This window comes from Pipra filicauda, unplaced genomic scaffold, assembly GCF_003945595.2.
Source record: "Pipra filicauda isolate LSUMZ 115617 unplaced genomic scaffold, ASM394559v2 scaffold121_size3267253_pilon, whole genome shotgun sequence".
NCBI lineage: Eukaryota > Metazoa > Chordata > Aves > Passeriformes > Pipridae > Pipra > Pipra filicauda.
The window spans coordinates 1683535-1694502 of record NW_024103674.1 but is presented as its reverse complement, the minus strand read 5'-3'; the positions used below and the strand labels follow the sequence as shown (position 1 = coordinate 1694502).

Genomic DNA, 10968 nt, shown 5'->3' with positions numbered 1-10968 from the left:
CCACCGTTTGAACGGCGCGAGGCGCCCGCCTCGCCCCCATTGGCCGCGCCGCCCGCCCGTCAAGCCGCTTCCCGCCTGCCCATTGGCCGCGCCCGCCGAGCGGGGCGGAGCGCAGGGGCCCGGCGCGGCGGTATAAAAGGCGGGGGCCGCGCGGGCGGGCGCTCAGTGCCCCGTGCGCGACAGGTACGGGCGGGCTCGGGGGGGGGCGGGGGCGGTGCCGGAGCGGGGGTGGGCGGGGCGGGCGGGAGCGCGCGGGAGCGCGCGGGGAGGGCGGGGCGGGCGGGGGGCGGTGCCGCGCGGGAGGGGCGGGGCGGGGGCGCGCGCGGCGCTGGTGGCGCTGCCCGCCCGCGCCGTCCGTGCTCGGAGCGCGGCGGCGGCGGCGGCAGCAGCGGGAGCCCCCGGCGATGCCCGCGCTGCTCCCGCCGCTGGCCGCCCCCTGAAGACACCCCTCTCTATTGCCTCCCTTCTCCAGCGACCTCAGGCTCTGCGCCCCCTTTTCCCCCTTCCTTCCTTCCCCCCTTCCCTTTATTCCCTCCCCCCCCTCCCTTCCCAGCCTCTTTATCCTCCTTTCCTTGAGACCCTCCGCACCCGCCCGGCTGCCGTGTGGATGCGGGCCGGGGTGCCTGGCTGCGCGGGCGGCGAGAGCCGATGCTGAGGGGCCGGAGGAGGATGGAGTGCACCCTCGATGCGCAGAGTTTGATCAGTATTTCCCTGCGGAAGATCCACAGCTCCCGCACGCAGCGAGGCGGCATCAAGCTCCACAAGAACCTGCTCGTCTCCTATGTGCTCCGCAACGCCCGGCAGCTCTACCTGAGCGAGCGCTACGCCGAGCTCTACCGCCGCCAGCAGCAGCACTACCCCGACGGCGCCCCGCTCCTCGCCATGCCCGCCTGCCCGCCGCCCGCCGCCGCCGCCCCGCCGGAGCTGGCGGCGCTCCCGCTGCCCGCCGACACGCAGGACCGCGAGGCGCGGAGCTGCGGGGCTGCGCGGGGCGGCGCGGAGCTGCTGGAGGTGCCGGTGTGCGCGGCGCCCCCGGAGCTGCAGAGAGCGCCCTGCAGAGACTCGTCCCCGGGCTTCTACCGGGCCCCCGGCAGCGCCGGTCCCGGTGGCGGAGGCGCGGCCCCGGGGCTGCTCTACGCCGCCGGCTGTGACTTCGGGAGCGGCGGGGCCCCGCACTGTAGCAGCCGCACCACGGTGCTGGATTTGGACACTCACGTCGTGACCACGGTGGAGAACGGGTACTTGCACCAGGACTGCTGCTCGCAGTGCCCCTGCTGCTGCCAGCCGGCACCGGGGCTCGCCTCCCCGCCGCCCGCGCCCGGCACCAAGCGCAAGTATTACCCGGGGCAGGAGGAGGAAGAGGAGGGGGTGGAGGAAGGGGAGCCGGGGGGAGGCGGGGTGGCGGGCGGCCCCCCCTTCGCCCCGTGCACCAAACGCGCCCGCTTCGAGGAGTACAGCGCCGAGCACCCCCAGGACTCTTCCAACATCTCCAACTTGATCTCCATCTTCGGCTCCGGTTTCACGGGGCTGGTGAGCCGGCAGCAGGCGGACTCGGAGCAGCCCCTCAACGGGCAGCTGTGCAGCAAGCAGGCGCTGGCGAGCCTGGGAGCCTGGACTCGGGCCATCGTCGCGTTTTAGAGAGGAGCGGAGGAGCAGAGGGGGCGGGGGGGGTCTTGGCAAAACGGGGGTGCGATCCGAGGAACGGCGGCTCCGGAGGGGGGACCCTGAAACAAAGGCGGGGAGGGGGGTTGGGGCGAAGGGAGGGGGGGTGGGGGGTGTCGAGGGGTGCGCAGGGGAGGCGGGAGGGCAGAGCCACGCTAGTGTTTTATAAATTGTACAATAAAGAAAAAAAAATCTAAGCGCTTTGGACCATATTTTTGCAGAGATGAGAGAAAAAAAAAAAAACAACAAACAAACAAAACAAAAAAAAAAAAGCCAAGCAAACAAACGAAAACAAAACAAAACAAAAAAACAACAGCGAAGCACCTATTTAAATAATCCTCTTTGTGTCCGCTCGGGTTCTCTTCGCGGCGGGTTTCCCGGGGCCGGTGCTGGCGGCCGGTAGAGCCACGTGAGAGCCGGTACCGGCCCCGGGACCCTGCGGCGGGAGCGCCCCCGGCCCCGCTCCCCGCCCCGGGCCGCCCCGCGGGTCCCGCCGCCCCCGGCCCGGCGGGTTTCGGGGTGCGGGCAGGGGAAAGCAGCCGCTGCCCCTTCGCTTTTGTGCGTTTCTTTATCTATTTAAAAAAAGGGAAGGGCGGAAAAAAAAAAAAAAAAGGCAGAAATGAAAACATTTCAACTTTCCTCCCAGAAGAAACGTGTGCGATGTGACTTCTTCCCACCGCTTGTGCCAGGGGAGCGCTGGAGGGTTCCGAGAGCTGAATTTTGGGGGGGGGTGGGAAGGGGGTAAAGCAAAAGCCGGGGGTCCCTCCGGGCTGTGCCCCGCTGGGGAGGGGGTGAGTCGCCCCCGACAGCCCCGAGTCTCCTCCTCGGTGTGTGCTTGTGATGCCGCAGGTAACACGACTCACGTCTCCGGTGTGTGTGTCGGGTCTGACTCTTTTTTTTTTTTTTTTTTTTCCCTTCTTCTATTTTTTTTCTTAAGTTCAACTGTTCTGGTTTCAGGCTTCCCAATCATAAAACCAGCATTGTTTGGTCTTGTGAAGAAATCTGTCTCCTGTAGAGTCTCCTGGTTTTTTTACATTATTTTTTTTAAAGAAAAACCTTTTGTTGTAAAAAGGTGGGTTTTCTGGTCGTCGTCCCCTCCTCTATTTTTTTTTTTTTTGCCCACTCCCAACTTCACGGTATTAGCACTGTGTGTAACTGAGGATGCTTTGCCAAACGGTCTGTTGGGGTCTTTTTTTTTTTTCCTCCTCTTTTTCTTTGTTTGTAAGCCTGTATTTTTGTGCATATGGAATTGTATATCACCGGGTAAAACTGTTCAGATTTGTTTAAATTTATAATCTTAATAAAAAGTCGATTATAAAGTTGCTGTGCCCTCGCTTTCCTTCACCCCGCAGCCCGAGGAAGCCCCTCTCCTGAGCCGCCGCTTCCCCTCTGCACGGGGGAGCCTTTGCCGAGGCTTCCACCCCCCAGTGCGCCCCCCAGCCCCAGAAAAACCCCTTTGTCCCCTCCCCAACACCATCCAGCTTCACCCTCTCCCCCACACGCTCACCCGCAGCCCCCCCCCCCGGCTGCCAGGACGCAACAAAAGCCCCCCCTTGGGTCTGGCGGTGCCGCGCAAGGCAAGTCCCAGGTGGGGAAGGGACCGGTGGGGAAGGGGCCGGGGGTCGGGCAAGGGGAGGCAGCGGGACCCCCCGGCCGTGCCCCGACCCGCACCTGGGCAGCGCCGCCGCCTCCGCGCCCCCCGACGTGCTCGGGAAGTTTTTTTTAAGTTGGAGTTTGTTATCCCCGCGCGGGGCCGCTGGGTGGTGCGGGCGGGTTTTCCTTTCCCCCCCCCCCCCCTTTTTGTGTGTATGTGTATTTATCCCCTCCCCTCCTTTACCCCACAGGAACGAGCCGGGGCCGCTCCTCACCCCCCCCCCCGACCACCTCAGGAGGGGAGGATTATTATTTTTTTTTAACCCCGTGCATTACGCGCAGTTCCCAGCACTCAGCGCAAACGCCACAGCCAGACCGCCCCTCTACCCCCGCACCTCCAGCACCCCCCCAGCATCCTCAGGAGCCCCCCCCAACCAACACACGGACAACTCCCTCCCCTTCACAACCCCGCGCATCACCGCGGGAGCTCAACCTTCCCCTCTCCAGGGGGACGAGAAACCGCAAACATGGGATCGCGGAGCGGGGCGGGGGTTGGAGGTGGGGGGTTCGCGGTGCGGAGGAGCCGGAGCGCGGAGCCCCCCGCCCGGGCTGCGCCCCCGCTCCGCGCCCCGCGCCCGCTCCGCGTCCGCAGCGCCGCCTGGTGCCCGCCGAGGGACCCGCAGCGCTGTGCGGGGCCGGGGGGACCGCGAGGGACGGGGGCGGCCGCGACCCCCCCCCGTGGGGCAGAGGAGGCCGCGCTGCCCACCCCCGGTGCTGCTGCCCCTCGCCCTGCTCCCACTGTGGAGCTGAGCCCCGCTCCCCTCCCCTGCCGCTCCTCCAAATAACTCCCCCCACCCTCCCCCAGAAAAATTGCAATTAAAAATATAAACCACATAACCCCCTGCCCAGGCGCAGCAGCACTGCGGGAGCACCGCTGAGCGCACAAGCGCTCTGCGAGACCCAGGAGTTGGCTGGTTTGAGCAGGGGGGATTCACCCATGGGGCCGTGGAGAAGCCCCCTCCCTGCCCAGAGCCCCTGGACCGGGACCCCCGGGGCCTCACCCGGCCCCATCCCGCTCCACTGCTCCGGGAGTCGCAGCTTCCCAGCACGGAGGCGGCTGGAGAGGGGCCCCGGTCGTGGGATTAGCAGAAGCAGCCGCTCCTGCATCCACAGCCCTGGCTGCTGCACGCAATATTTGGGGGAAGTTTTAAAATCTAGGTGCTTCTGCAGGCGCCCACGGGTCAGCACAGCCGGGTGCTGAATCCCACCCCCAAATCCCTGTCCCGCAGCCCCAGCTCCAAGCAGCCCAGCCGGAGAGGAGCAGAGCTTCCTTTAGCCGAACAGCCACATGCACACAACCATCACCCTCCCACACCGCTCCCCATCTCCCAGACCTTGGGGTTTCCACTGGTACAGGGACCATCACCAGCATAAACCCCCGTTCCTTTAGGAACTCATCCAGGCGCACCCGTCCCTACAAACCTCCCCTCTCCTGGGGGGAGCCAACCCTCGCCCGCGTTCGCAGTGGAAGTTTCTGGGGCTTCACTCAAGGTTTCAAAGGCAAAGCCGCCTCTGCATCACTGGTACACACGCGGGGAGGGGGTGTCGGGGTGCATATGCCACAGGGACACTCAAAAATCCCCGTCACCGAGGAACGAGGAGATCCCACAGCTCCGCGGAGCCGCGAAGACTCACACGCTCTCGCTGGCGCAGTTATTTATTTATTTTAAACCCTGGTACATGACATTTCTCTTCTTACGAAGGCGGTAGCAGCAGAAAGCCCATCACAGCCTCTCCTGAAAGCAGAGCCTGGAAACCAGAGTCTCATCTGCATATTCATAAGTACCTGATAAATTAATCATGATGGCAGAAGCATTCAGGCTAGAAGGGAGGTGACAGGGGAAGGTTGCACCCCCCAACACAAGCCCATCCTCACTCTCGCACACGCTCCTCGTCTTCCAGGCACAAAATGTTTTGATCCCTTCGCAACTCGGCTGAACCTCCTGCGTGCTCGCGGGGAAAAGGGCTGTGCCCCTCACACGCCCCGGTAGGCACCCGCCACCTCGCCCCCCACCCCTCCGGTCCCTGACTCCGCGTGGAGATGCAGAACAGATGGGCTGGAGCAGGGTGGAGGACCCAAAATCTGGGGGAACTCAGCTGCCACCGCCAGACCCCCCAGCCCAGCCGCGAGCACCGCTCCCATGTCAGCGCCTGTCCCCACCCCGGCTCTGCCCCCAGCGCGGTCCAACAGCGCTGCCCGACCTTACAGACGGTGGTGCTGAAGCCAAAGATTTTGACCCTAAAAATCCTCTCGTGTCCTCTGTCCCGTTAGTGCCCTCTCGGCTGGGGGTGAACGGGCATCGCCAGGATTTCGTGCCCGGCAGCCCCGGAGCGGGAACAAGGCACAGAGGGGGCAGATGGAGCCTGACTCGCACAGAACCGCGGGAGGTGGGAGCTGGGGGAGAGCGAGGGGAGTCGGGGGGCAGCCAGGGCAGAGGGAACCGCCTCTGTGCACACACCGCTCGCTCTGCCAGCTGCGACACAGCTGTGCCTTTCCCTTCACAGCTCAAAACGCTCTCCATAAGCAGACCCAGTGCTTGCGGTGTCCTCAGTGTCACTCCACTGAACCCCCTTGGTTGGGGGAAGAGTCACCCTGCCCCGAGGAGAGCCAAAAATTCAACCCGAAGCTGGAGCAGCGCCTGAGCCCACCCCGCTTTTCCCGGGAGCCGCCTTCGGCAGAGCAGTCAGGAGGGGCAGAAAGCGGCTGCTCGCAGAGCCCAGGAGGGTCCGGACCTCCCATTATTTCCTGAACCTAGAGGCTGTCACAGCGGTGGCTGCAGAGCTGGGCTGGCTCACAACAGCAGAGGGTCAGCACAGACCCAACACACAGCAGTCACTGGGCTCTGCCCAGCTCCCACGGGAGCTTGCAGGGCTCAAGTCTGGCATTAGGAAGTCATGGATCAGATCCGGTGCCAAAGCCAACAGCCCAGCTAAGTCCTAATGCCACTGGAACAGCTCAGCCTGGAACAGAGCATCACCACACACCCAACAGGTCCCTCCACACAGGAGGGGCAAGGATGGACACAGCGACGGAGAACTGACCCCTCTCACCGCCCAGGCTGCCAGCCCAGCTCACCCCCAGTCCCCAGCTTCCCAGGGAGGGGTTGGACATGTATCCAAGCAAAACCCACCCTTGCACCACGAGCCAGGCACCAATTCCCAGGTACTGACCCACAGCTGGAGCTGTTCCATATCCTCCTAAACCACGAGTGCCAAGAAGGAGACCGTACCCGGTCCCAGCAGCACATCCCCAGAAGGGTAACTTTGTGCTCTGCCAAACCCAGTGCAGGATCTGTCCATCCTTCCATCTGTTGCCTGGGAGTCAGATCCCTCCCATCTCCTCTCCCCAGCTCAAATCCGAATGAACAGAAGAATATTTTGGGATCTGCACATGTTAGCAGCTGTTTGGAGGAGTCCCCTGCAGAGAGAGCAGTAGGGGAGCAAAGGGGGACCCAGAGGCCACTCCAGTTAGCAGTGTGTTTAACGTGTGGGGTTTGGTCTGGGCCTGGGTAATTAGCACCTGAGCAGTAATTATTCACACTTGGCCTTTCTATATCCTGCTTATAGATTTGATGATTAATGTTGGTCCTTCAGTTAAGCCTACCCTGGATTTACCAGCACACATTGGGAAAGTTAAGAGGAGGCAGTTGTGTGGCAGAAGCTGCTGTCCCTCACATCGAACAGCAAAACAGCACAATGGAAAAATTAGAGTAAAAAGCACTTTGCTCACAAGCAGCAGCCACTGAGCACAAAGCAGCCATCTCAGCAACACACCACCACCACCACCATCGAGGCACCAGGACCTCAGTTCTACAGTAGGAGAAGCAAAAACCTCCCCCAGGATTTGGAAGATGCTGACACTGGATGATTTGGGGGTTTACTGGCACCACAGAGACACAAGCTGGGCAGAGCCCTGCAGCAAAGCAGGGGTGCACAGACCCCCCTCATCCACCTTTCCACCACATAAAGCCAACAAAAGGTCTCCAGAGAAGGACCTGCTGCCCCCACAAGTTGGGAAATGGGGAAAGCAGCTGCTAACCACTTCACACTGGGACTAACAGCCAAGCCAAATCCATAATCCAGCAGTGGGCTTACCTGCTCTCCTGGGCACTGGCTGCTCTGGGGTCACTGCTGGTCTTGGGTGAGGAAGCTGCACTGCCAGTGATGATCCTGGTCACCCACAGAGGGAACTGGAGCAGGTTTGCAGCACTGCTGACCAGGATTCTCAGAGGCTGAAGGCTTTTCCAGCTGCTCCTCAGAGAAAAAGGCATTTCCGGCTGAGCCATTCTCTGGGATTCCTATGCCAGGCAGGCAAGACCTTCATCCAAGATCTTGGCCAATGCCAAACAGCACGTGGAGGTCAGCATGGAGTGATGGAGCCAGCCAAACCCAGAGGGCAGGGAGGGCTGCCTCAGCTCCTCTTCCTCAGGGAAGGCACCAACTGGCTCCAGGTCCTATAGAGGAAGAAAAGGAGCACAGAAAAGAGGAAACCCCCCCAGAACCTGCTCTTATCCTCACTTCTGGCCCCATGACTGGCCCAGTTGAGCAGAGGCACCTGCCCCACACCTGAAGTGAATGAGCAATAACCCCACCTGTGGTGCTGCCAGAGGAGGGGAAGAGGCTTTCCCTGGAGTGATGAGATCCCCACATGCTGCCTGGGATGCTTCTCTGGACTATCCCTGCTCCTTGCAACTCTCCTCCCTTTTATGGGACTGAAGCTGCCCCTTCCTCCCTGGCAGGTCCCCCATTTGGCCAGATCCATGCATTTTCCCCCCACTCCTGTTGTCCAAAATTCATGAGGATTCATATGTACCAGAGCACAGAGTCTGCACCATGCCCTTCTCCCACCTTTCAAATGTGGAAAACTCCAGCAGCCACTTTATGGTACCACAGGGCTCAGCCTCAATGGGCAGGAGCAGTCTTGGACTTCAGGGCAGCCCCACATGCCTCAAGTCCCTGATAATTTTGCCACTTTCATTTTTGGGGGGGCTTGATTTTTAATAAACAACTCCCAAAGCAGTGCTTCTCACCTTTTCCTCACCAAAATCAGACTCTTGCATTGAAATGTGTGAAGCTGCTTTTTTTTCCCCTTCTTTTTTCCCCAGGTTTTACAGCATGAAAGTGGATGTTGATGTGAATGGAATTTTGAAATTGGAGACGGGGAAGTTCTGCTCTGGGAGGTTGACTATTTGCTCACAAAATCACCCTTTTTCAAGCTCCACGATGAAACTCTGCACAATTATTTCTGTCTCCTCCTCGCCCAGCCAGCCTGGTGCCCTGTGTTGCTCCAGCTTTTGTTTCTCCTTTGCTCCCTGGTGAGGATGAACAAAACACCAACCACCACGACTTGCTGTGCCCATGCCATGCCCACTTCTCCTCCTCCTCCTCCTCCTCCTGTGGCTGCCACCACAGCCCCTGTCTGGCACTGCCAGTGTTAGAGCACAGGCTCAGCAGCATTTGGGGCTGCACACCTCAAACTGGAACCAGTTCCTGCTCCACCATTTGCAAACAGGGTGACAGAATGCTCAGGATTCAGGGATACTTCAACGAACTCCCCCTCAGCAGGGAGCCAGGGCTGGTCAGATGCACAGCTCAGGGAAGGGCATTTCAGAAACTCACAATTCCATCTGCTTTGGTGATGGCGAGCAAACACCGGCCCAAAACATGTGCCAAGGGACAGGCTTCACCCTCACCAGCACCAGGGAAAGTTCTGCAGACAGCTTCCAGCAGGACTCAGGCAGGGATGTAGGATGACCCTGTGCAGGGACAAAGCAGCCCTTGGGGTGACTGGAGGACCCTAGGGCCAAAAGACAACTCCCCACACACAGGCTCTGTGGCTGCTCTGCTCCATCACCCACCTCCACCCCAGCAAAGGCCACGCTCGTGGTCCCCACAGTACCACAAACATCCCAGCTCTTCCCCTCCCATATGAACCAGAAGGCAAGGACACAGCTAAAAAGCCCCAGAAGCCAGGACATGGACATCCCAGGCTCTGTGGGGTGCCCTGGGCTGGGTCCTCCAGCTTAGTGATGTGAGATAAGGAGAGGATTGAGCCTTCAGTTTGTCCTTCTGGAGTTACCCCTGGATTAACTCAGCCTAATGTTGTTTCAGGAGCATTTACATGCAGAGCTCCTTCAGTCTGGCCCTCCGGTGCCTGCCGGGTCAGGTAACGCCTCTGGCTTATACCTTGGCTCGGGATCTGTTGACTCTGGAAAACCCCCAGGGTTTGGAGCACATCTCTTCAAACAAGCAGCTCTGTGGTCATCCAGGCTCTTCCCCTTCTGCCTCTGGACCACGGAGGCCACGTGCTCTGGTCCAGTGTGAGAGACAGGGGAGCCAAGTGCCAGCTGGGGCGGATCAGCAATTCCCACATGGTGCTCTGGACAGGGTGTGATCTCTGCAGCCTCACTGCTCCTTTCTTTGTCCCACAGTCCTCCCAACACCAATGAGCAGAGACTGGAGCATCTCAGATGCATGTTTGGGACAGGCAGGATGAGAGGTGCAACCACAGGCTGGCAGCTCCCACAGAACCAGAGAACATGGAAACGCTGCAAGATGAAGGAAGCCCGGTCCCTCCGCCCCCAGTTCCAAATTTACCTTGGTTTTGGTACCTCAGGTTGCAGTAAACAGGATCACACCCCCAGGCTGGGCTGAGGGGGCACACGAGCTGCTGGGAGGGGTGGGATGCTGCAGCCGGGCAGTGCAACGTGCAGAGAAGTCAAACCCTGCCCCAGCTCCCTGGATTTCATGTTACTGATGAATTTATGTCACCTCATGCCCAGATTTACTGGGTTTAGACAGCAGGACAGTGCTCTTATTCTTGGTGTCCAGGGGGGAAAGGGAGGCAGTGTCCCCACTCTCCCAAATCCATCCCAACCAGTGGGCAGCTCTCTCACGTATATGCAATTTATATTTGACTCTCTCCCCAGGGGCTCATCTCCCATCTTCCCCCCTTTCATTATAAAAATTAGTAGGTTTGAGGTATATTTGAGGGTTTTTCTTTTCCTGTGTTCACAAAGTGCAACACTTGATGACTCTAACCCCAAATTCTCTGTGACACAGATACCCTGGCAATTATAAAATACTTCCAAGCTCACTCCATAAACCCCTTTGCTGTTGCTATTAGTATGCATTAACATTTTATTGGTGTTACAGGATGAAACATCCAGTCTTGCAGCTCCAGTGGGCTTGGGGATTTCCAGCATCCTGCAATATGTATCCGTGCAGAGGAAATTAAAATGTGGATGGATCAGCAAGATACAGTCAAATCCTCTACAGTAATTTGGAGAAGACTAAACTCTGGTGCTAGTGGAGCATATTCCAAGCTATCTAATAGAGAGCTGATGATCTCTGTAACAGCCTTTTTGTAAGTTTTATTCTTGCCTACAAGGGAATTTTTTCAAAGGGGATATGTAATACCTAAACTAATATTTTTAAAGGTATATGCTCCAAACATGGAAAAGTAAGACCCTTTGCAAAGCAGTCACTTCAGGTGATCAGCAAGTATCCAGGAAAAGAATATGCTCTGTTATCTTACAATCTAGCTGGAATTTCTCTCTAAACACCACAGCAGTCAATTTTCTATAGTTTGGACCCATTACAGGACACATAGACTCAGGAATATTGCTATGCTTTGCTCTTTTAGCAACAGTA

The 10968-nt window shown here is 59.1% G+C and overlaps 1 protein-coding gene across 1 annotated transcript; it reads left to right on the top strand.

Annotated features, from left to right (window-relative positions):
* The first annotated feature begins 348 nt into the window (after nucleotides 1-348).
* On the top strand, nucleotides 349-1892 carry IER5L (immediate early response 5 like). Its single transcript, XM_027729977.2, has one exon. The coding sequence runs from the start codon at nucleotides 649-651 to the stop codon at nucleotides 1636-1638; it is 990 nt and encodes a 329-aa protein (XP_027585778.1). The 5' UTR covers nucleotides 349-648; the 3' UTR covers nucleotides 1639-1892.
* The last annotated feature ends 9076 nt before the right edge of the window (nucleotides 1893-10968 follow it).

What these genes read in the sequence shown, in the direction of transcription:
- IER5L (XM_027729977.2), top strand. Translation starts at nt 649, where the DNA reads ATGCTGAGGGGCCGGAGGAGGATGGAGTGCACCCTCGATGCGCAGAGT.